Here is a 26,158-nt window from a genome sequence, read left to right as displayed (position 1 = left end):
CAGTGGTAGAGCACTTGCCTTGCATGCATGAGGTCCTGGGTTCGATTCCTCAGTACCACATAAACAGAAAAGGCCAGAAGTGGCTCTGTGGCTCAAGTGGTAGAGCACTAGCTTTGAGCTGAAGAGCTGAGGGACAGCGCCCAGGCCCAGAGTTCAAGCCCCACAACTGACAAAAAAAGTTCAGCTGACTCCTTGTGGGCCAGCATCATGGGAAGTGTTATTAGGCAGATCAGAGCCTAGGCACACAGCTAGGCAGGAAGTGAAACCCCATCTGAAAAGTAGTACAAAAGGGGCCCCGGAGGCATGGCTCAGGGTGGAAAGTGCCTGCCTGGCAAACACAGACCCTGAGTCCACATTCTAGTACCAACAAAAAGCTATTCTCCTAATTCTAAGACACCAGTTTCTTTGTTAGCTGTGGCAACATTTGTTCACTACTGCAAAGGTGGTGGGGTTGGCACAACCACTGCAGTGGCATTGCATTAGTCCATTGTTTGTCTGGTACATGCACACACCCTGCTGATACTAGGACTTGAACTCAGGGCTTCATGAAGCATTTTTGCTCAAAGCTGGCAGATGCCCTATCACTTCAGCCACATCACCACTGGTTTTCGCTGGCGAATCGGAGGTAAGACTGAGGTTTATCTGGGCTAGCTTTGAACCATGCCTTCAGATCATAGTCTCCTTGGTTGCTGAGATTGCAGGTCTGAGCACCAGAGCCCAGCTTCTGGCTTTGTAGTTTTCATGCTGCCCATTCCCCCAGAGAGCCCGAGTCACGTAAGACACCCTTGAAGAGGCAGTGAGAGGTAAACGTGTTCAACCTTGAACCTCAACTGTATGTTGTCGTATTCTCTGTGGCAAATGGGACGTGAATAGAGAATGCTTTCCTTCATTCCCAAGTGCAGAGACAGCCAAAAGAAAGTATTTCTGTGATTGCATGTCAAGAAAACCAGCACAGAACACCTCTTCTTTTTTTTTTTATTTTTTTATTTTTATTTTTTATTTTCTTTTTTTATTGTAAAGATACTATACAGAGGGTTACAGTTACATGAGTGAGGTAATGAGTACACTTCCACTTCCTCTTGAACATTGTTACCCCCTCCATTGTTTTCCCCCTACCATCCCCTCCCTCCCTCCCTTCCCCAAGGTTCTTTTTTTTTTTTTTTTTTTTGATTAGAACACCTCTTCTTATTTGAAAGAAGGACCAGCAAATTGCGGTCATTTAACATTGAGTATTTGGCAGACATTTTCTTGAAAGTGAACAAATAAGCCCCTCTTCCTTAACGACTCCTAATCAAAGTTGTGTGTTGAATAGTGTGTCAGCAATGCATTGCACGACTCAGCAAAGTGGAACTGTCATAGGACTAACACATGGATAAATCCAGAGAGAGGTAAAGATGCCTCTCAAACACAAGGCAGACTGGCAAGCTGCAGGGTAACAGCATGTAGTGAGTACCACTATATGTGCTTCCAGGTTCCCTGACGCTGTGAACCTTTAAGAGGGTAACACAGCCGCTGCACAGCGTCACCCTAGCTATTCAGGAGGCTGAGATCTGAGGACCACAGTTGAGAGTCAGCCTGGGTAGGAAGGTCCATGAGATACTTATCTCCAATTCACTATCAAAAAAGCCTGAAGTGGCACTGTGGCCCAAGTGGTAATATGCTAGCCTTGAGCACAGACACTCAGGGACGGTGCTCAGGCCCCAAGTTCAGGCCCCAGGACCAGCGCTCCTACCCCTCCCCCCCAAAGTTAACACTTGAAGCAGTGTGCCAGTTACACATGTCTAAATCCTGGCTACTTAGGCTGAAATCTAGAAGATCATGGTTCAAAACCAGCCTGGACAGAAAAGCCTGAGACTTCATCCCCAAAATAACCAGTAAAAAGTTGAGTTGGAGGTGTGACCCCAGTGGTAGAGTGCTAGCTAAATAAGCAAGCAATCTGAGCAACACTAGGCACTGTGCCAAGCTGGAGGGAGGAACCAATGAGGAAGGGTGAGGAAGAGGCGGGGGCTGGCCGGGCAAACGTGGGCTAAGGAGCCTTCATGAGAGCTGACCTGGGAACAGACACGCGGAAGGCGTGGCAGAGGCCACTGATAAGAAGGTTCGGACGTTGAGCAGAGATGGACTTGAGAACTGTTCTTCACATAGGAAGAAGCATGGGCCTGGGCTGGGTGGCAAGGACCAGTACTGGGTGAAGCTGTTAGATTAGGTAGGGCAGGCGTGGGGTCAGAGGACCAAGAGCCTCTGCTCCCCGTGTCCTGTCCACCCTGTGGAGGAAAGCTGTGAGGGGAAATTGAAAAGCCAGAATGAGATCGTCCATGCAGTAGAATGCTGGGCGTACAACTGCCTTTGTACACCAGGAACTTCAAAAACACCATTGGGACAGCTTGCAAGCAAGGTCCTGGGTTCAAACCCTAGTACAGAACACAGCAAACTTGGAGATAGAGGCCAGGTCTGGGATCAGCTCTGACACAACTCTGCAGCCTTAGTTTCTGTTCATGAGACGTTCTCTAGACTTATACCTTGAAGTGATTTTGAGTGCTGAGAACTTTGACAGAACACAATTTGCGTGTGAATATTTATCCTGATTTTTTTTTTTTTTTTTTTTTTTTGCCAGTCATGGGTCTTGAATTCAGGGCCTGGCACGGTGTCCCTCACTCAAGGCATTTTCACTCAAGGCTAGAGCTCTACCACTTTGAGCCACAGTTCCACTTCCAGTTTTCTGGTGGCCAATTGGAGATGAGTCTCATGGACTTTCCTGCCGGGCTGGCTTTGAACTATGATCCTCAGAACTCAGCCTCCTGAGTAATTAGGTTAACAGGATTACAGGTATAGCCACAGGCACCTGACTGTTCTGATCTTTCTAAAGCTTATGGGAGTTGCTACTGTTTATTTCCAGAGGTTCTGGTGGAGGGTGAAGCCTCTGGGCGGGGCCCTAGGTGCCATAAGTGTTAGTACGCTGGACCTTGTGCTTGGGGATGTCCTGCTGGGTGCAGTAGAAATGAGCCAGGGATGCCCGGGCACTCCTCCGCTGGGGAGCCAGGGGCACACGCAGCGGACAGTGGGCTGCTGAGACTCCTCGGGACTGCCGTCCAGTGAGGGCTCTGCACATGCTCTCGAGCAGCCTTGACACTGAGTATTTCTAATGTTCTCCTAAACCTGTTCTGGAAGGTGGTGACAGAGCAGGATGATCTGAGTCAGGAGGGTTTGGTTGGGTTTTGGTGCTGGTACCTGGACTTGAACTAGGAGTCTCATGGTTTTGCTTGGCTTTTTGTTCAAGGCTGGCATTTGAGCCACACTACTAATGGGTCTGTTTTTTTGTTTTTGTTTTTGTTGGTTTTTGATTTTTTGCTGGTTAATTGGAGATAAGAGTGACTTTTGGACCCAGGTTGGCTTAAATCTTGATCCTCAGATCTCAGCCTTCTGATTAGGATTACAAGGTATAAACCACTGGCGCCCAGTTTAGACTTTTTCAGGTTACATGAAATAGAGTTACTGGCCTCCTGAGAAATCAGTTCCTCCCATTGGACTGTCTGGGTCCCCAGATGAATGCGGCACTTCTCATTGTCCTTGTTACCATCATTGTCTTCTGTGTGGTTCTGGCAGAGACTCTGTATACTCCGATAAGTGGCCATTAACTTGCCTTTAGACGTGACCTGGAGATGGAAACCTGTATTTATCTCTATATTATAGTGTGTCAATGTAATATATAATATAAAAGATAAGATTATCTAATATTTTTATGTAGTGTATATGTATCCATACTTCTATTACATGGAACAAAATTAGACAATTTTTGGTGTATTAAAAGGAACTTTTAACAGTTTGGTAACTTTTGATCTAGAAGATAATACTGACACTCACTCTGGAACACCAGGCTCTCTCCTGTGCTTAATGCTCTACCACCCTGGGCACGTTGGTGACGCCTCTGCCCTCTGTGTTCACCAGACCTTCCTCTGCTCTTCCCACACATCGGCACTCTCCCCAGTCACCTTGGTTAGAAGACGGAGTGCTTACCTCACATCCCAGTGGTGTGGTGGCTGTTCACAACACAATCAGCTGTTGGGTCCATTTTCTTTTGCTTGTGGCTGAGCCTTGAGCGTTAATTGCAGATCACAGGCAGTGGTTGGTGTTGGTGTTGCTAGGCAGGGAAGGAAGGAAGCACGCAGAGTGCAATGCTTGCTGCGTATCTGACTTTATGAATTCACCTCACACAGTGACAGTCATCTCAGAAATGTGCATTTGGAAAGGGGCTGCGTGAGTGGCACTTCAGAGGGTTGGGAATCACCTTGTAGGATTGTGTATTATGTGTGTGTGTGTGCATGCATGTGCGTGCGTGCGTGCATATGTGTGCTAGTCCTGGAGCTTGAACTCGGGGCCTGGTGCTAACCCAAGCTTCTGTGCTCAAAGCTAGTGCTCTACCACATGTACTACAGCTCTGCTTTCAGCTTTTTGGTCATTAGAGATATAAACAAGTCTCACAGACTTTCTTGCTAAAGCTGGCTTTGAACCACGATCCTCAGAGCTCAGTGTTCTGAGTAGTGAGGATTACAGGTGTGAGTCCCTAGCACCTATCTATTCTGATTGTCCTTACAGCCAGCCTTTTCCAAGGAGCTAAAGGTTGAAATGAGCTTCAGGCATTCCTTGCCTGAGAGGAGCCCTGTCAGGAAAGCAAGCCATGAAAGGGCCCAGTACTGCCAGAGACCTGCATCGCTCCCATAGACACCTGCAGTCAACTTCCTGCGTGTGTTGCCTTGACTGAGTGCCAGGTCCTGAAGCCCTCACAGCTGCTGCTGCGGTGCTGTGGGATTCCTGACTCTGTCCTCTCAGATGAAGGGTTCTTAGAGCTCTGAGTACTTTGTCCATATAATAAGCCACTGATTTAGTGTTTTAATCAATAAGAAAGAAACTGAAATCCTTGTTACTTTATCTTTTCTCTGTGTTTAGGAAGAAGAAGCAGGAAGTATAAATGATTGTTGGGACAACCAGGAGCCACCTGCACTCTCTACGTGCAGCAATGCCAGTATCTTCCGAAGGATAAATGCCATACTGGACAATTCGCTGGATTTCAGTCAAGTCTGCACGACACCTGTAAACCGAAGAATTCATGATCATTTGCCAGGTGACTTAGACTTGAAATTTTGTGGATACATGAGACCTGTGTACAGAATCGCTTTCTGCGGTTTGGATCTCTGTAGGTTTAGATGGTCAGAACGCTCATGCACAGCCCTTCACCAGGATTTGGTGGGAATCCCATTGAATCTCTGAAACATTTGTGGGTTGTTGATATACTGACTGGTCTTCACTTATCAAGTCATCATTAATTTTTCTCCGTGTTTCATTGATATCTTGCACATTCTTTGCTAAGTTTATTTCAAGGTTTTTACTTTTTTTTTTTTTTTTGTCGGTCATGGAGCTTAAACTCTGGGCCTGGGCACTGTCCCTCAGCTCTTCAGCTCAAGGCGAATGCTCTACCACTTGAGCTACAGTGCCACTTCCGGTTTTCTGGTGGTTTATTGGAGATAGGAGTCTCACGGTCTCTCCTGCCTGGGCTGGCTTTGAACTGAGATCCTCAGATCTCAGCCTCCTAAGTAGCTAGGATTACAGGCGTGAGCCACCAGCTCCCGGCTACATTTGTTTTTTGATGCCAATACGGGGCTTGAACTCTTGCTCTGCTTGAAGCCTTGCCTTAAGCTCTTGCTCTGCTTTTTTGCCTACTGCACACTTGAGCTACACCTTCACTTCCAGCTTTTTGCTAGCTAACTGAAGTAAGAGTCTCTTGGTTTTATCCATCTGGGCTGGTTCTGAACCTCTATCCTCAGCTCTCAGCCTCCTGGTAGCTAGAATTATAGACAGGTATGACCAGTGCCCAGCAATTTGTCTCTAGTTTTTGATGGATTTTTCTTTTAGGGTTTGAACTCAGAGCCTAGACATTGTCCCTGAGATTTTTCACTCAAGTCTAGCACTCTACTTCTTTGAGCCACAGTACCACTTCTAGTTTTCTGGTTTTAATTGGAGTTGAGTCTCATGGATTTTCTTGCCTTGGGTGACTTTTGAACCATGATCCTCAGATCTCAGCCTCCTGAGTAGCTAGGATGACAGGCATGAGCCACCAGTGCCCAGCTTGATGGATGTTTTGAAATACCAGTGTTGGGCTGGAGGTGTAGTTTAAGTAGTAGAGTGCCTACTGAGTAAGCATGAGGTTCTAAGTTCTCACCTTAGTACCTCCAAAAAGTGGTTTAATGCTATGGTGGGTGATATTTTGGCTGCCATTTTCTGTTTGCTGTTGCCTGACAGTCCTCTGGTGTGGGTTTCAATCATTTGGGTCTCTGTTACATGCAAATTAACTTTGATGTGCTGTCTTCTAAGTATTCTGAAGTTGGAGGATGTGAGTACCTTCTCTAGTTTTGTTACTCTGTATGGGTTTTGGAGAGTGTTTCTTGTGGGACCAGAAAGCCTCTTCTTGCTAACCTTGTTTGAAAAAACATACATGTGTGCGTCTGTGTGCATGTGCCTGTGATGTATGTGCATTTAGTGACAGCGGGGGCTGAAGGCAGGGCCTCATGTTTGTTAGGCTGGTGCAGTACCGCTGAGCCACACCTCCAGCCCTGTTTTTCACTGGTTAATTTAAGATAGGATCTACTTCTTACTCAGATGTTTGCCTGTGTTGCAGTCCAGTCCTTGCTGGACCTACAGGCACATACTACTACGTCCATCCAGCTTTGCTTATGTGAAGATAGAGTCTCATGGACTTTTCTGCACAGATGGCTTCATACTATGATCCTCAGATCTCAGCCTCTTAATTGGCTAGGATTGCAGGAGCCACCAGCATGCAGTCCTGTATGTGGATTTTTGTGTGGGTATGTGAGGGTCCTGGGGTTTGATCTCAGAGGTTGGTTGTTGTCCCTGAGCTTTTATGCTCAAGGCTAGCTTTCTATCACTTGAACCACAGCTTCACTTCAGGCTGTTTTGGTCATTAATTGGAGATAAGTCTCATGGACTTCCCTGTCTAGGCTGGCCTTTGAACTGTGACCCTCAGATCTCAGCCTCCTGAGTAGCTAGGATTAATTAGATGTGAGCCACTGGTGCCTGACGTATGGATTAATTAGATGTGAGCCACTGGTGCCTGATGTATGAATTTTTGGAGATAAACTTTTTATTGGTGTATTTTTCAATCTATAGAAAAGTTACAAAGATAATTCAGGTGTCCTAATGCACACTAATAATTCCAGCATTTGGGAGGCTGAGACAGGATTGTAAAATTGAGCACATCTTTGGTTGCATAGAGATATCCTGTGTCAGAAAATAAAAGCAGAAAGTGACAAACCTGGTAAGGAGAAATTCTGTATATCTTGCACCAAGTTCTCTTATTGCTTACATCTTACATTAATTGGTACCTGTGGCTTCTTCAGTCCTAATAAACCCATATTCATTACTGTAGTCCATGCATCTGTTTTTTTGAGTTTCCTTAGTTTTTACCTAATCTCCTTTTTCTGCACAGGATGAGAGCCAGGACATCTATCCTGTGTCCTGTGTGCATGGGCACTTCTAAACTGTGTCAGCATCTTTGATGTTTCCTGGTTTCGATTCTTTGACAGTTTTGAGTAGTGTTGGTTTCACTTGGAAAAAATGGCAGCAACTGTGTGCATCTATGTACAAACTTGTGTGCAAACATTTGTAGGTAAGAGCTCCAAACTGTAAACAACTCAAATGTCTATCAACAGGTGACTGGATAAACAAATTTGTTTGTCAGTACTAAGGAGTATGCTTGATAATGAACTTGATGCGCGATACGAAATGGATGAGTTTCAAGATCATTATGCCCAGTGAAAGATACCAGACAAAAACATACATTCTATAATTCCATTTGCAGAGTTATAGAAAATGTCAGCAAATCTTTGTGGCAGAAAGCCCAGGGATGGGTAACAGGATAAAAGTGTGTCCCAAGGTGCCTGAAAAACCTCAAGGACAATGAGTATGTTCCTTAATCAGTTTTCGATTGTGATCATTTCATAGTGTGTGCATAGGTTGAAATGTAACAAATTACACATTTAAATACATTTATGTCAGTTTTGCCTTGATAAATACACTGTTAAAGTTGAAAATAATTACTGAATGATAAGATTTAAATGCATCTGGGCTGGGAAGGTGGCTCAGTGGTAGAGTGCTTGCCTTGCATGCATGAGGCCCTGGGTTCAATTCCTCAGCACCACATAAGCAGAAAAAGCCAGAAGTGGCGCTGTGGTTCAAGTGGTAGAGTGCTAGCCTTGAGCTGAAGAGCTGAGGGACAACGCCCAGGCCCAGAGCTCAGGCCCCATGACTGGCAAAAAAAAAAAAGATTTAAATGCATTTATTGCTTTGTGTCAGGGGTGTGTGTGTATGCATGTGAGCTAGAAATAAGTTTACAATGCAAGGCCTCATAGTCTCTACTTTCTTGCTTACAGCTGATGCTCTACCACTTGATCCATGTCTGCAGTCTGGCATTTTTCTCTTTGACTGGGATATGAAATCTTGAGGACTGTTGTGCTTGGGCTGGCTTTGGACCACAGTCCTGCAGTTCAGGCATGAAATACTGGCATGAAATACTACCTGGCTTAGGTAGTACTGGGGTTTAAACTCAGGGCCTCTTTCTTGCTCCTCTGGACTCTTACCACTGAGCTTTTTTGATGTTTAATTGGAGATAAGAGTCTCAGGAACTTTTTCTGTCCTGGCTGGCTTCAAACCTTAATCGTTAGCCTCCTGAGTTAGCTAGGATTACAGGCGGGAGCCACCAGTGCATGGCAAGTTTTAAATGTTTTTGTTAGATTCTTGATCCTTAGTACTGGGGCTGGTGTGTGGTGTAGACGCATATAATTGCTTAGTGATTACTTCCTGGAAAGCTGGGATACCTAGGCTGAAAGAGGCTCTGCGTTCACTACTGCTGATGGTATCTGGAGGCTTAGTTGCAGTTTCTTCTATGTGTGTGTGTGCATGCATGCACTTGATATACAATCATGGTTTAGTCAGGCTTCAGTAGTTTTTACTGGTTTCTTAAATTACCTTAAATTTAAATTATCTTAAATTTAAATTTCTTAAATTATCCCCCCCCCCGGGAGGGGGTCCGGTCATGGGGCCTGAACTCTGGGCCTGGGCGCTGTCCCTCAGCTCTTCAGCTCAAGGCTAGCACTCTACCACTTGAGCCACAGCGCCAGTTCCAGCTTTATTTCTTTTTGCTTATGTGATGCTGAGGAATCGAACCCAGGGCCTCATGCATGCAAGACAAGCGCTCTACCACTGAGCCATCTTCCCAGCCCCTCACTGAAATATTTAAAATTAAGTTTTATTCCAGACGGAATGTATGCTGTTACGAGCAGCTTATTTATGAAACTCGCCCATGTTTGCATACCAATGTGGTTCATACTGTCATGAAATAGTTTAGTTTTCTTGGCTCTTGTGTTTGACATTTAGGTTGTTGCTACTTTTTTGGCTTTTGGACAGTGGTGTTATGAATATTTTGGAGCACAAATCATGTCAAGAGAACATACCCTAGCCGGGCGCTGGTGGCTCACGCCTGTAATCCTAGCTACTCAGGAGGCTGAGATCTGAGGATCGCGGTTCAAAGCCAGCCCGGGCAGGAGAGACCGTGAGACTCCTATCTCCAATAAACCACCAGAAAACCGGAAGTGGCGCTGTAGCTCAAGTGGTAGAGAGCTCGCCTTGAGCTGAAGAGCTGAGGGACAGCGCCCAGGCCCAGAGTTCAAGCCCCACAACCGACAAAAAAAAAAAAAAAAAAAAAAAAAAAGAGAACACACCCTGGAGTAGAATATTTAGGAATAACATCCTCAAAATTAGTACCAAACTTTCCCCAAGAGCCTGAGGCAGCTCACCTTCGTTCCTATCAGAATAGGGAACGTCATGCTAGCTGCCCCACGTGTACCGACTCTCACTCTTCTCAGGTAGCACCTTTGTGCATGAAGTGCCCAAGGCTCTAAATGGTGTTTTCCGGATGGACAACTAGGTCGAGCATTTTCAGGTCTTTATTGGCCGTTTCCAGTCTTCCTCTGCAATGTGCTGGTCCTGCAGGTTTAGAGGAATCCTTCATTCTGAAATGGAGCCTCCGGAGATACAGTCAATGCTGGAATCTTCACAGTCTTGCCATGTGCTCTTTTGCTCTTCATTCATTCATCTTCATAGTTAACATTGCCTTTTTTTTGGTCATGGGGCTTGAACTCTGGGCCTGGGCGCTGTCCCTCAGCTCTTCAGCTCAAGGCTAGCACTCTGCCACTTGAGCTACAGCGCCACTTCTGGTTTTCTGGTGGTTTATTGGAGATAAGAGTTTCATGGACTTTCCTGCCCTGGCTGGCTTTGAACTGCGATCCTCAGATCTCATCCTCCTGAGTAGCTAGGATTACGAGCGTGAGCCACCGGCGCCCAGCAACATTTCAATTTTAAACTTCAGCAATACTGCCTTTTTCCAGTACGTAAAGATTTTCTTGTGTTCTCTTTGAAAGACTGATTTTTCTTCATGAATACTGGCCATGGTGTTTAAATTTTCTCAATTCCTAATTGCTGGCTAGTGTATAGAAAGAAAAGCTTTTCACATATTTCCAATATATTCAGAGACCCACCTTTCTTACATATACATACAGATACTTTAAATACATATGTAGATTCTGAGTTTTTCCATATACAGTTATCTTACCTGCAAACCATGGTGATTGAGTTCTTTCTTCCAAACCTCCTTTCCCTTTTCCCAGAGCCTCCTACTCGCTAAGCAGAGGTCTGCTGTGCACACTGAGCCACACCTCGGCCCTTTCTGTGTTGGTTTTTGTTGAAGACAGGTCTCCCTTTGTGCCCAGGTCAGCCTGGACTGGGAGCCCATTTGTGCCTCACCACGTCTCTGGCTGACAGGCATGGGCTGCCAGCCAGCTATGGGCTGCAGTAGAGGCTCGTGAATTTTTTGCCTTGAACCAAAATCTTAAGGAGCTAGAAATACAAGTTTGAGCCAGTGCACCCAGCCCAATCCTTGCTTTTCCTTTTAGCTCACACCAGTGGACAGGGCTTGGCGGGGGCAGCCCGCCTTCCTGTCCTGTCTGCGTCTGGCTGAGTGCTGTGGGAGTGGAACACTTAGCATCTGAGTGCTGAGGAGAGAGTCTCACGGTGCAGCCCCGGGCTGCATGGTGAGTGCTGGCCTCGGTGGGTGCCTCCACAGTTAGCAGTGGTCTCATCGTCATCAAGATGAGCCATCACCATCGAATAGCATAACTGTAATTCTCATCTTAATTCCCATTTCCTTTATAAGTGGAGTCATTTAAAAAGCCCATTAGCCTTTTAAAGTTTCCCATGTTGAATTTCTGCTAACTTAAAAAAAAAATTGAAATGGAAACATGTTCGGTACTCAGAAAAATGAAACAGCCTTAAAGACACTTGTGATTGCTTCTTTTGTTTGTAAAATTAAAAGAAGATATGTAGCTTTCTAATTTATTCCTATCTAGGTTTTAGAGAATTAAGTCCCTCTGCAGTGCTTTAAAATGGGCCTACACTTGGCAACCACCCTTAACTGAGAACTTAGAAGAGCTTTTTGAAAGGAAATGTTCATGCTGGCTGGGAGGAGTAATCACCTAGGGCTCACACCCGTGGCAATGGGCCTGCGCATGATGGCGTGTGCACCTAGGCAAGTCAGAGAAAAGCGGCGCCCTTCGATCCCTTCCTATGGAGTGCAGAAACCCAAGCCAGCCCACAACGAGGGAACTTGGTTTGCAGATCAGCTGAGCCTTTTTTAACTACAGTCTGCACAAGGTGTAATGACAGTGACGTTTTTATCTGATAAGAGAAAAATCAAATCTGTTTAATAAAACCATTGTTTTAGGAAATGTGCGTGTGCACGTGGGCCTGAGTGTAGCTTATCTCCAGTTAAGACTTGTAAGTCCACAAGGCAAGAGCTGCAGCTGTTCTTGATGCCAACCACTTCCTCGATTCCTATTCATCAGTTAGGTTCTTCCTAACATGTTGTGTTGGCAGAACTTAAAAGTTGGGAAAGATATTCACAGATAGATGAAACATGGTGCAGACAGAACATCTCTGCTGTCAATTCAGAGGCTAGCAGGACTTAGGATGAAGCATATATGTAAGGTTGTGAAGTGATCTTTTACCCATTTGTATATTGCCTTGATTCCTTTAAAAAAAATGAAATTTTACCATAAAATGAAAAAATCATGTAAAGAGCCTCAGGAAAAAGAAAAACATGGGTTTGGACAGAATTTGAGTGTTCTGTGTTACCTCTTTTTGAACCTAGTAATTGTAAAATGGGCATGTCTTCCTTCTCTGGGAATTCTTGAATTCTGGGCCTGAACGCTGTCCCTCAGCTCTTCAGCTCAAGGCTAGCACTCTACTACTTCAGCCACAGTGCCACTTCCGGTTTTCTGAGTGGTTTATTGGAGATGAATCTCACGGACTTTTCCTGCCTGGGCTGGCTTTGAACCACGGTCCTCTGATCTCAGCCTCCTGAGAAGCTTGGATTATAGGCATGAGCCACCGGCTCCCTGGTCTCTGGGAATTCTTTTGGAGATTGTGATAATGGTTATATGTTGCCCAGCTCCTTGTAGACCTAGAAACTAAGTTTTCTTTTTCCTCACTTGAAAAAGGTAGGAGTGTGATATTCATTTCCTGTCTAAAGCCTTGGCCTGCATAATACTGTCCCCGCCTCCTGGAATGTCAGCTTTGCCACTCAGAGCCTCTGGGCCATGTCTTGATTGTCTGAACTGCTTCCATTTTGTTGTGTGTGTTCCAGTTTTCAAATGTAGGTCTTCTCTCCTCTCCTCTCCTCTCCTCTCCTCTCCTCTCCTCTCCTCTCTCTCTTCTCCTCTCCTCTCCTCTCCTCTCCTCTCCTCTCCTCTCTTCCATTCCTTCCTTCCTTCCTCCCTTCCCTTTCTCTCTCTCCCTTCCCTTTCTCTCTCTCTCTTCCCTTTCTCTCTCTCCCTTCCCTTTCCCTCCCTCCCTCCCTCCCTCCCTCCCTCCCTCCCTCCCTCTCTCTCTCTCTCTCTCTCTCTCTCTCTCTCTCTCTCTCTCTCTCTGTCTCTCTCTCTCTCTCTCTCTCTTTCTGCAGGTGCTGTAGCTTGAACTTCAGGTCTAGTGTGTCCTTTTTTTTCCCCCTTAAGGCTAGCTCTCTGCCATTTGAGCCACAGCTCTAATTTCAGCTTTTTGGTGGTTAATTGGGATAAGAGTCTTGCAGACTTTCCTGTCCAGGCTGGCTTCAAACTGCAGACCTCAGACCTCAGCCTCCTGAATATTTAGGATTACAAGCATGAGCCACAGGTGCTGGGCACCACATATTTGGACTGAAGGGATGCGTGTGTGCACTCTGTTGGCAGAAGAGGAATCCATATGCGATAGTGAGTTTCTCCTGTGAAATAAGGTCTTGGGCTGAGTGGCTCCATATGGCGGCATAGTTGTCATTACATTGTGTTCATCCTAATTTCATTTTGTTGTTGAACTCATAAAGCCAAATCTGAAATCTCCCTTTACAAAATCTATACTTTTATTTGGAGGATGTTAAGTCTTAGTCCCCTTAACTCTAGTAATACAACTATTGATATTTGTTTGTGGAAACAGGACTTGCCATACAGCTTTTCTCTGTGTCTGATGCCAGGGCAGGGGTTGACCTGCAGAAATTAACTTGGTTTTTAGTAATTAATCCTTGTCGGAGGACCTGAATTACAGAGCACGCTTATGTATCAATGACCAAACTAATGAGGACTAACTTCAGCAAATGTAGTTGTTGGGGCTCTGGTATAGAGTCACAAACCAGAAAGGAATCCGATCCTGGAAGGACGAAAGGTCCCAGCTCAGGTCCTCTCTGCCCAGCAGACTTGTTTGTTACGGCAGGATCAGCACAGGGTGCCCTGCACAGCTGTGCCAGCACAGCTGGGCCCTGTGGAAAGCATCTGAGCTACAGGCTGGTGAACTGTGAGTCAACGGCGAGTCCAAGGCGTTTGTTCTGAGAGAACCACGGCAGGGGTGCGGGGCAGGGTTAACATCACATCGCACAGCCCCCAGTCCAAGCCCTGTGCTGGCCAGGAAGCTCATTTGTCCTGGGCCTGTGCTCCTTCTCTAGGCCAGGCAGCCAAGCCTCCCACCCTGCGACATAAGCCAATGTCTGTACTGGATAAGACTGTGATTCAGCCGAAGCAATGCTCAGATGCACTTCTAGTACTTTTCTACTTTCTGGTAGAGGTGTTATTCTAGGTTACTGGTATTTTTTGGGGCAGGGGAGTCGATCTTGGGGCTTGAATTCGGCCTGGGCACTGTCCCTCAGCTCTTCAACTCAAGGCAAGTGCTCTACCACTTGAGCCACAGCGCTACTTCTAATTTTCTAGTTTTCTGGTGGTCAATCGGAGATAAGAGTGTCATGGACTTTCCTACCGGGGCTGGCTTTGAACCACAATCCTCAGATCTCAGCCTCTTGACTAGCTAAGATGACAGGCATGAGCCATCGATGCCCGACTACCTAGTATTTTTTTTTTCCTGTGGGTTGTGGGGCTTGAACTCTGGACTTGGGCGCTATCCCTGTGCTCTTCAGCTCAAGGCGAGTGCTCTACTGCTTGAGCTACAGCACCACTTCCAGTTTTCTAGTGGTTTATTGGAGATAGAGTCTCAAGGACTTTTCTGCCTGGGCTGGCTTTGAACCGTAATCCTCAGATCTCATTCTCCTGAGTAGCTAGGATTATAGTTGTGAGCCATCGGCACCTGCCCTAACTAGTATTTTCTATACAGTAATGCCAGTTCTCTGTCAGCCTTATCTTTCTTGTTCTATGTGGGTCCAGAGGGAGGGACGGTACTTTGTTGTCATTTAACCCTCTGCTTCTATTTTCCCTGCACAAAAGCCACTTCATATTCTATAGTCAAGGACAAATCCATAAACATCCAGCAATTCCATTTCTAGGCGGACACGCAAAGGACTTAAAACTGTTCACACTTTAGTGCTCAGAACAGCACTGCTCACAGTCACTGAAGGGTAAGCCACGCATCTGTCAGCACGAGTGAACAAACAAAACGTTTCATGTGGACACAGTGAAATATGTTTTGAAAGGAAGTTTTGATACAGGCTACCATGTGGATAAACCTTGAAAATATCATACTAAGTAAATAAACCATACACAAAGGAAGAGTATTACATGATTCCACTTAATATGACTTCCCTAAGATAGTCATATTCCGTAGAAACAGTAAAATAATGGTCCACAGGAGTGGTGGGGGTGTCAGCTTGGGATAAAGTTCTGGAAGTGAATGACATTGATGACTCAAAAGTGTGGCTGTGTTAAGTGCCTCTGAACTATACATTTATCAAAATGGCAAGTTATTATGAATGTATTACCCCAATAAAAATTTACTATGGCATATCCCTTACACACTCTATAAAAGAAAAGAAAAGGAAACCCTAGGCTCTTGGCATGAGGGAGGCCTTGGGTATGATCACCAGTACCACATTTAGAAGTGTGATCGGTAGCAGTGGGGACTTGCTCTGAACTCAGCCTTGTACTCTCTTAGCAGGTCCCCTCTCACTTGAGCCAAGGCTTCCAGTCCTTTTTGCCTTTAGTTTATCAGACGCTAACTTTGCCCTGTCTGCTTGGAACTGAGATCTCCTACCTCCCAGCTTCCTGTGTTCCTTCTGTCAGGGACTACTATAGTTTAGAGCACTTCTGCAGTTTTATGTTATTGCAGTGTAATACTTAATGATTAAGTGATGATCACAGGTGTGCTTCGCTGCGACAAAAAGGCACATAAATGGAAATTGTAAATGTTTCCCTGTGACCAAAAGGCCATAGTATGGCAGACTGTTACGATGATTGATCTAAATGTAACACATTTTGATAAAAATGGCATTTAATAATTATTGGAAGCATTGTCTTAGATATATGAGGCCTTTTAAAAACAACTCATGTAATTCTGGATGATGTGCCTATTGCTGTAGTGACTCAGGGTTTTCAACACCAATTATATTTCTAGTTTTTGTTTTTATAGGTCCTATACTCAGAATAAATTTGTCCACATAAAATAAGTGGGTGGGAAATGAGGCGATGTCAGTCAGTTCTCTGACTGAATTCTGTCATCTGTCACTTGCTGACAGTTCCATTCACTCCTAAATATTTGTTGAAGAGAAGGAACTGGGGACCATCTAATTTGCAAAAAGACTTATTACCTAGACATATCAATGTGGAATTACTCAGTATATTGGATGTATACTAAAATACTTGATCAAGATTTCAGGTGATGATCATGTTTGTTTCTCTTGGAGATGCCTTGTTTGACTCCGTATACCTAAAAGATTGGGAAATATCTAAACGCTCTGAGTTTTAAAATATACCTTTGTCAATAAAAAAAAATATATATATATATATATATATATATTTTTTTTTTTTTTTTTGTCGGTCGTGGGGCTTGAACTCTGGGCCTGAGTGCTGTCCCTCAGCTCTTCAGCTCAAGGCAAGTGCTCTACCACTTGAGCTACAGCGCCACTTCCGGTTTTCTGGTGGTTTATTGGAGATAGGAGTCTCACGGTCTTTCCTGCCTGGGCTGGCTTTGAACCGCGATCCTCAGATCTCAGCCTCCTGAGTAGCTAGGATTACAGGCATGAGCCACCAGCGCCCAGCTTGTCAATAAAATATTTTAAATGGCCTTATCACTTGCATTAAATATGTTTTGTCAAAATCTTTGGGGCCTATATGGTCTGCAGAAAATATCTCCCATTAAAACCTGACTTGATAGTTCTTACTGTCAAACCAGTTAGTTTACAAAAATTTTTTGCAAAACAAGCTTGTTTCATTTTTCCTTAACATTTTATTATGAATATTTCAAGCATTATAGAAAAACTGAAAGAATTATTGTAAAGTGAAAATTCCCTGGGAGCCAGTGGCTCAGCCTGTAATCCTAGCTACTCAGGAGGCTGAGACCTGAAGACTGCAGTTCAAAGCCCCTGGGCAGGAAAGTCCATGAAATTCTTATCTCCAGGTAACTACCAAAAAACTAGAATTAGAGCTGTGGCTCAAAGAGGTAGCGTGCTAGCCTTGAGCAAAAGAGCTCAGAGACAGTGCCCAGACCTGAGTTCAAGCCCTTATGACTGACAAGAATAAAAAGGGGGGCTGGGAAAGTGGCTCAGTGGTAGAGCGCTTGCCTTGCATGCATGAGGCCCTGGGTTTGATTCCTCAGCACCACATAAGCAAAAAGAAAAAAGCCGGAAGTGGCGCTGTGGCTCAAGTGGTAGAGCGCTAGCCTTGAGCTGAAGAGCTGAGGGACAACGCCCAGGCCCAGAGTTCAGGCCCCATGACCTGACCCCCCAAAAAATAAAAAATTAAAAAAAAATAAAAACTATGACAAAGCTTTTTGTCATAGTTGCTTTATCAGGTATCAGGTAACCATGTATTTTTCTCTTACCCATTTATCAGTTTTTTGGTTTTTGGTTTTTGTCATGGGGCTTGAACTCTGGGCCTGGGCACTGTCCCTCAGCTCTTTAGCTCATGGCTAGTGTTCTAACACTTGAGCCACAGCGCCACTTCTGGTTTTCTGGTGGTTTATTGAAGATAAGAGTCTCACAGAGTTTCCTGCCCAGGCTGGCTTTGAACTGACAGCCTCAGATCTCAGCCTCCTGAGTAGCTAGGATTACAGGCATTAGCCACCAGTGCCCAGCTTATTTTTATTATTCAAAAGTTAGACATGTGCAATTCACTCCTAAGTATTTTAGCATACATAAAACTAGTGTTAGACATTTGTTTACAGCTTTCTGTAAGGTTTATGTAGAAGGAAACATCAACTTTTAAGGCTATTTTTAGATACATTTTGAGAAATGTACACATTCAACTCCCATGCAGAACTTGGAGCCAGACATGGTGGTACATTCCCGTAATCCTGGGTCCTTAGCAGATATGAAGGAGGACTCAGGCTCAAGGCCCCTCACTTAAAGTTAGTGAGAGGCCCTATCAGAAAAACAAACCAAAAGAAGAAAAACGAGGGCCATGGCTTAAGGGGTAGAACACTTGCCTTGCAAATAGGAAGTTCAGAGTTCAAGCCCAGTTCCACACACAAAGGAAATATTGACTATAGGCTGGGGCTATAACTCTGTGGTGGAGCATTTGCCTGTAATGCACAAGGTTTACATACGCAAACACACACGTGCATATGCATGCATATTTACACACTGTATATATATATATATATATATATATATATATATATATATATATATGAATTCAAGTGGTCATAAACATGTGTTCTTGTATCTTTCAATCATGATCGAGGCTTGGCCGTGTCTCACCTGGCATTTCTTTGTTGCTGAGTACTATTGCAGTGTGCGCTTGTAAACCATGTTGTTCTGTCAGCCTTTGCGTGGGTTCACCAAACTTTGGCAGTTACAAATAAGTTATTATCACCAACCATTCTTGTGTGGATCTTTTTCATCGGAACAGAACTGCTAGGTCTTAGAATAGTATGTGTTTAATTGTATTTTAAAAACCCAGCAGGCCTTTTTCCAAAGCAGTTGTACCATTGTATGGGGATTGATAGAACTTCTGGTTGGCAGAGCACATGTTGAAGAATGTGGAGCAGTCCTTTTGGTCTTAGCTGTTTGGCAGCCATGTTGTCTCAAAGTTTAGATTTTTTGGAGCAGAGGTTGGAGGTACACACCCAGAATCCTAGCAATGTGGAGATTGAGGTAGGAGGATTATGAATTTGAAGTTAGCCTGGGCTGCACAGGGAAGTTCTGTCTTCAGAAAAAACTTTGAGCCTCAACAAAATCAGAATGTTGTCAGGTGATGGCATGTACATGAAGCTGCAGAATGGGCTTCGTGCACACAGGCCTGGTGAGCCTGGCAGCATCAGAGGTTTTAACCACTCATTCCTTCTCCCTTTTCTTGTCTTTCTGTGCTGGTTCTGGGGCTTGAACCTGGGGCCTGGGTGCTGTCCTAAAGCTTTTGTGCTCAAGCTAGGGCTCCACAACTTTGAGCCACAGCTCCACGTCTGGCTTTTGGTAGTTAATTGGAGATAAGGGTCTCCTAGACTTTGTTGCCTCGGCTGGCTTTGAACCATAATCCTCAGATCTCAGCCTCCTGAGTGGCTGGGACTATAGGCGTGAGCCACCAGTACCTAGCAAGTACAGCATTTAGTAGCAAGTACAGCTAATGATTAGGTTATCTCTACTTGGGGTATGAGGATGCTGTGACTTTGGAGGAGGAAGGGAATGGCTGTCTCAAGACATAAGATGTCCTGTAATATTCTTTCCTATTTAATGGGGAATAGGCACTTTTTTGCATGCTTTTAAGGGAAGCGTAATGTGTAGGGGTTAGTTTTGAGTTGCATGCATCCTTTGCAAAGAGAAGCGGGAGGGGGTGGCCTGGGAGAGGGTAGTCCAGTGTGGATGAGTTCCTGCCCAGACTGTGCGGTAGTGAACACAGCTTAGATAAACACAGACAGGGAGCAGGCAGAGTGTCTGCAGCCAGACAGGAGTATTGTGAATGGATGACACAGCAGGAACGCTACAAAAATAAATCCTCTGAGGGGAGGAGTCCTTTGTATGGACTGATGCTCCCCTTGTGCTCTGGCGCTCTGCGCTGCGCCTGAGCACACTCAGGTGTGCCGCAGGGGCCTCTGCCAGCAGTCCCCAGGCTAACAGCACTGACCCCTGTTCTGCCTGGCTCAGGGGCTCCCCAGGCGGGCTGGCCCCCTCTTCTGCTTGCTGGTCCTTGCAGCGGGAGAGCAGGTGGATGATGTGAGCGGCCTTCCTGCCCAGCTTAGGACCATAGCTCTGCCTGCCCACCCCAACCCTAAGAAGAGGAAGCCCAGGGCCAGGGCAGGGCAGGGCCTGGTGCAGGCACTGGGGAGGAAATAACGGTCTAAGAAAGTTGGGCTTCTTAGCCCCTGCTGCTGAGGCCGTGCATGGGCACAGCACAGGTTCTTGGTTCTCAGTAACGGCTTGGAACGGCCTGGCAACTGTAGGTGCCAGGGACCCCACTGGGCACTCACACCCTGAGGGCCTCCGAAGGGGCGAAGGCAAAGAGAGCCAGTGTGGACAGAGTGGGCAGAACCATCCTCGGGAGGCTGTTTCCCCTGCTGTGGTCTGTCAGGCATTGCCCCCAGAGCACAGTCCTCCTTATGCAGGGAGGAGGTGGCAGGAGGGGAGGGAGATGTTGGGCTCCTGTGTTTGCTCACTAGTGCTCACCCTCTCGGTGTGTGGGAGCCTGGGAGGGAGGGGCCCCGAGGGGGAGCAGCCCCTCCCCTGCGTGCCATGGGGCTTGTGCACCCGGCCCTGGAGGTGCGAGTGTTTCCTCTGCACAGGCCGGCCACTTTTCTCTATGATGAGCCTGGAGCACCAGCTGCTGTCCCCAGGGTCCGAGTGCACCTGTTCCTGGGTGGGAGGCCCTGCTGGGCTGGGGCCGCTCCGAGCTGGCCGGCTTGTGATGCTTTGCACTGGCTGCAAGGCCAGGGCTTGTGCCAGCGGCTGGAAAGCCTCCAGGACTAGAGTGTTTTGGGGTTTGGGGGTAGAGGGCCAAGGGAAGGGTGGGGCGGGGCCGAGCCGCGCTAGCGGGGTTGTTGGCCTAGGCTCTCGCCTCGACACAGGGAGCAGACAGGACTTTAGTGGCACCTGAGGGCCGCTTGGCCACCATTGCGACTCCTCCCGCAGGCAAGTCTCCTCCCCGCATCCTTCCTGCTCCTCCCCCGACCAGTGAGGGACGCGCTCCTTCCTCGCAGCGCAGCGCGGGCGGCGGCGGCGGCGGCGGCGGCTGATGTCACTGGCAGCGGGCAGCATCAGCAGCCTGGTCACATGCTGCCCGTCTGTAATGCAGACGGGATAGGGGTGTGTGTGGGGAGGGGGCTGGACGGCCAGGCTTCTGCTCCAACACCCCCAAAAGTGCAGAGGTGGCGGCCACAGCATCCAGCCAGCTCCTGGATCCAGGGAAACTGTCATTAGTGGTATTTACTGTGGGTAATACCGGGGAAGACAGCGCTTAACTCAGGTTTCTACTGTCCTCCTGTCCAAAGCAGACTTCCAGGACTCCGAAGAAGCAGTTCCGAGCAAGATGCTCTTCCCCACCTCTGCGCAAGAACCTTCCCATGGCCTCCCAGATGCAAATGACTTGTGCCTTGGCCTGCAGTCCCTCAGTCTGACGGGCTGGGACCGGCCCTGGAGCACGGACGCAGACTCCTCAGCCCAGAGCAGCACACACCCGGGTGAGTGCCAGAGAATGAGGTGGCTGGGGGAGGGGTGCATGGGGTGATGAGCAACAGTTGTGCTATTCCCCTTGGAATCACACACACACACACACACACACACACACACACACACACACACACACACACACGGAACACGGAGCAGTTTTGGGAGAGATGGAAACGCTGGCTGTGAGAGAGGCTTGCACAGGAAGGCATGGCTTTGCCACTGCCCTGATAAATTCCCTGGAGTTGTTAGCTTCCACCTGGGCCAGTCCTGCGCAGGGTCCCCTTACACAGCAAGGACCAGCCAACCCCCGGGCCCAGGCCCATCTTGGAGATGATGAAGCAAAACACTTTTAGGTGGGGGAGGGGACTTTCAGGCTGACGACTGGATGGCCAGATTCTGTTTCTCAGTGGCTTTTAAAACTGCGGAGCTGTCTGTGAAAGGCAGTGGTCTCAGTGGTGGCCTAGGAAGGATTTCCACCTCTGGTGAGGCTGGATAATTAACTCTGGGACACAGGGATCAGTTGACTAGGTGAAGAGCCGGGTCCTGGAAAGGAGTAGGCACTGAGAACAGGGTGGAGTAACTCCTGCCCTCAGAGGCCTTTTAAAGATTCCTCTGTGTCATGGACACCAGACGTGAAGCCAGGCCTCTCCCCTGGCCTCTTCCTCCCTTCCTCCCCTGTCTCCCTCCCTCCCTCCCCTGTCTCCTTCCTCATCATCTTGGCATGGTTTGGTGGGGTCAGGCTGAAGGGACTTGCAAGTCTTGAGCTGCTTCAGCTAGCTCTTCCCATCACTTGTGTATCTCCTCTGCATTACTAAAAGGAGGATTGGCCAGATAAAAGTCCTAAGATACTCAGAAGAAATGTGAACTGAAAAGCTATAGTTATATCATGTATACTTCAATATGCATATTTTATTTTATGTAAATTCCATAATCAAGTACTGGCCACAGATTCTATGAGAAGGCAGAGAGGTTGGGGTGGGGTACGCCTGCTGTCCTTCTGGTACTGATGGTGGGGTACGCCTGCTGTCCTTCTGGTACTGATGGTGGGGTACCTCTGTCCTTCTGGTACTGCTGGTGGGGTACCTCTGTCCTTCTGGTACTGCTGGTGGGGTACCTCTGTCCTTCTGGTACTGCTGGTGGGGTGCGCCTGCTGTCCTTCCTCATATCCCCGGTCCAGGAGCCAGCTATCATGGTACCGAAGTACTGCCATGGAGATGCTCTGGCCTCTACCCTGTTTGGCACAGTTCTTTTCTTTTAGAATTCTTTGCAGAACTGGCACTCTTATGTCTGTTAGGCATTTTAATACCTTTTTAAAAAAGTAAAATCCATTTGGGGTAGGAGAATTTGATTTTATTTGTGGGTCGGGGACAAACTTTGCTTTAACCCAGGATGGTGGGGGGCTCTCTTGAGTACTGGCCACAGCTGACTCAGGCTCTTCTGGGAAGGTTGCTAACTGTCCTGTTTTCTAGGCCTGGAAGTATGCCATGCCTGTTTATGTCCTCAGCCTGGACCCTGGTTTGGAGAGCCATAATCATGTGTGTGAAGCCAGCCTTACCCCTCCTCACTCAAATGGGGAGGCATAGGAGATGGACATGTGTTTGTGGGTTGCCCATGGTTGACCAAGTACTTGTGCTGGCATTCAGGAGGGGCATGGCCCTTCTTTGGTACTGGCTTCTCTTAGATCTAAGGGTCCTTTGAGGCTCATAGAAATTCAGGGGTGGCCGGGCACCGGTGGCTATCATTCTAAGCTACTCAGGAGGCTGAGATCTGAGGATCACGGTTCAAAGCCAGCCCAGGCAGGAAAGTCCATAGGACTCTTATCTCCAATAAACCACTCAGAAAACTGGAAGTGGCGCAGTGGCTCAAGTGGTAGAGCGCTAGCCTTGAGCTGAAGAGCTGAGGGACAGCATTCAGGCCCAGAGTTCAAGCCCAATGACCAATAGAAAAAAAAAAAAAAAGAAAAGAAATTCAGGGTGTACAGCATCAGATTGAGAGAGCTTGGCCTCAAAGTTACTGGGAATTGGGTGATTAAAAAAAATAACTTGTGGGCTGGGAAGATAGCTCAGTGGTTAGAGCGCTTGCCTTGCAAGCATGAGGCCCTGGGTTCGATTCCTCAGCACCACATAAGCAAAAAGAAAAAAAAAGCCGGAAGTGGCGCTGTGGCTCAAGTGGTAGAGTGCTAGCCTTGAGCTGAAGAGCTGAGGGACAGCGCCCAGGCCCAGAGTTCAGGCCCCACGATTGGACCCAAAAAATAAAAAAATAAAAAATAACTTGTCTGGGGCTGAGAATGTGGCTCAATGGCCTATGTGCATGAAACCCTGGGTTTGATTCCTCAGTACCACATAAAGCCGGAAGTAGTGCTGTAGCCCGGTAGTGTTAGTCTTGTGCTAAAGCAGGTCATGGACAGCGCTCAGGCCCTGAGTTCAAGCCCCAGGACTGGCTAAATAAATTTTTAAAAAAGAGAGAAATAACTTGCCTGGGAGAGGAGTACGAGTATTGCTTGTGGAGACTGCGGGAGCTTGTGGCCAGGCTGGGTGGTACAGCAAGACCCAAGCTTCAGCAAAACCAAAAAGGCTACATCTAGTATAGTTTCCCAGCTTCTCTACCACTTGAGAAGCCTCATCTTTTTTATTTATCTATTTGTCTCTGAGGTGGGGATGATTTTTCTTCACTTTCCATTTCAAATACTTTGATGACAAATTTTACATGATTTTGTGGCAATGTGAAGACTACAGACTGAGTCTCAAAGTTCATAAGGACCAGAAGAATCCCCCGTATAGCCATGGGGCTGAGAGCAGGGTTGGTGTGGGGATTTCTTTGCTGGCAGTGAGGGACTCCTGCATGGCCATCGGTGGCAGGGAGAGGCCCAGGCCTGTGGGAAAGCCCACCTCCTTAGGCCCTCCCACAGCAGCTGCAGCACCAGACCGGCATGCGCGCCCACCAGCAGTCAGCAACACACCACGCTCCTGCTGCCTCCCTTCTGAAGACCCGTCCATTCAGAGAGGGAGGAGAGAATGTACAGCTTGAGGAAGATATGGGGGGAGTCCTGTTGTCTCTGTGGAGAGCCTGGGTGCTGGCTTATTCCCCAGACTCTTGGGTGGTAGTGCCTTGGGCCGTATGGCTTCACATCTACCCTCTCCTACCACCCTAATAAAACATCTGACAGGGTGCAGAGTGCAGAGTTGAGTAAAAAGTTGGAAAATAGGACTCATGACCGAAGATCTTGGCTAAATTCCTTCACAGACATTAGGCACTGGCTATGTTCTGAGCACTGTGTTGGGCCCTGGGGTTGCATCAGGGAATACTTTCCACAAGGGTCAAGGGAACATGGCTGGGGAAGCAAGCGTACTAGCTGCAGCCCCCCACCCCCGAGGGCTCCCCTGATGGCACTTCAGATGGGAGCTGCCAGAGCCAGCGTGTGCATGGCACCATGGGTACATGGGTCCATCCCCACATCTCAAGGAGACATGCCTTCAGGACAAGGGTGCATTTGGGTGTGGCACTTTGGGGGTCTCTGCCCTCACTAGACAGGAAGCCTTTCAGGCAAGTGTCAAATGTGCATGTTCTTGGAAACCCTAATGGCACCTGTCCAAGGTTACCTTTGTCCTTTTTTTTTTTTTTTTAAATCTGATATGGGGCTTGAACTCAGGGCCTGGACGCTGTTCCTAGGCACTTTTGCTCAAGGCTAGTTCTCTACTACTTTGAGCCACAGCTTTACTTCCAGTTTTCTGGTGGCTTATTAGAGGTAAGAGTCTCCTGGACTTTTTTGCCTGGGCTGACTTTTAACCCCAGTCCTCAGAGCTCAGCTTCCTGTGTAGTTAGGATTATAGGTGTGAGCCACCAGTGCCCGGATACCTCTCTTTCTGTCTTGCAGTTATCTTAAGCCCTGTGGTAGCAGAGCTGTGGAGGCTCCCCTCAGCTTCCCGGGAAGGGACCAGCGACCAACAGGCACCATTTGTTGACTACTTTTATGTTGAGCACATCCCAAGACTTTAATGCTTGCACAGATGAGGGAATAGGCCCACAGAGTTTGCAAAGTGCCCAAGTGACACAGCTACTGGCCAATTTCATCCTGGTCTCCCTGGTTCTGAAACTCATGCTTCCTTTTGAACCTCTTCCTATGAGCAGAACCCTGGCATGCTGAGCCAGAAGGCTGGCTGCATCTCGGGCAGTGCCGGGCAGCAGGAGAGGCCCACGCAGTGCACATGGCCAGACTCGATGCCCCTCATTAGGCCTCCACTGTGCAGACCCCTGGGGGAAAGCGTTGGCTCCCTCTTGAGCCCTGACCTGTGCCACGGCCTGGGCTCATCCTTCTCCTCCCCCTGCGACTCCTGTGGGTGCTGCATTACTCAGCAGGACAGCAGGGTGAGGCCAGGCTCCACAGAAACAAGAACTCTCAGTGAGCAGCTGTGCAGAGGGAAGCCTGGGACGGACCAGATGCTCAGTCTAAGGTGCCAAGGACACACGCTCCCTGAGGCGTGGGTATGGATTAACCTCTCCATCCTCTAGTGTCTGCCCTGCCCACAGTGAATAGGGTGTGCTCTGGGAGGGAACGTTGTAGGTCTCCCCTTCAGCCCCTCCCAACCCCTTTTGAAGCAACATTCAAAACAGCCCTCTCCTGTGTGGAGCAGTGACTTTGGAGGCCCAGCCAGTTATCTAACATGTTTGCATGCATTTCAAATTCTCCGCTGCTGATCTCCTAGCATGCAGCACGGTGCATAGCTACAGATGATCAGTCACTCTGATGATCCTGGTGGGTTTTTGTTGTTTTTTTAATTGGTTTGATTGGTTTGATTTTGTGATGCTAGATAAGAAACCCAGTTTGTCGCAAATTTTGAATAAGTGTTCCCCAACTTATCTGTATCCCCTCCCCATCCTGGGTGTTTGACTGCTTGGTTCAGATAAACTGCTGTTTTTCTGTTTTCTATAAGAATTGGTCAGCTGGACTCCATATTCTTCAAAAATTATTCATTCTGG

At 47.3% G+C, this 26,158-nt stretch overlaps 1 protein-coding gene across 3 annotated transcripts in view; it reads left to right on the top strand.

The window, feature by feature from the left end:
- Cpeb1 (cytoplasmic polyadenylation element binding protein 1) overlaps positions 1-26,158 on the top strand; it is a 57,063-nt gene that overhangs the window by 9,753 nt on the left and 21,152 nt on the right. For all 3 annotated transcript variants that reach the window (XM_070043337.1, XM_070043336.1, XM_070043338.1), the window contains exons 2-3: positions 4,945-5,119; positions 21,007-21,192. In XM_070043337.1, the coding sequence (XP_069899438.1) occupies positions 21,042-21,192 (151 nt within the window). In that variant the 5' untranslated portion in view covers positions 4,945-5,119; positions 21,007-21,041. The remainder of the gene's footprint in view (positions 1-4,944; positions 5,120-21,006; positions 21,193-26,158) is intronic.

Source organism: Dipodomys merriami, unplaced genomic scaffold (assembly GCF_024711535.1).
Source record: "Dipodomys merriami isolate MVZ:Mamm:240054 unplaced genomic scaffold, mDipMer1.0.p SCAF_33, whole genome shotgun sequence".
Classification (NCBI taxonomy): domain Eukaryota; kingdom Metazoa; phylum Chordata; class Mammalia; order Rodentia; family Heteromyidae; genus Dipodomys; species Dipodomys merriami.
This window is presented reverse-complemented; position numbering and strand designations above follow the sequence as displayed.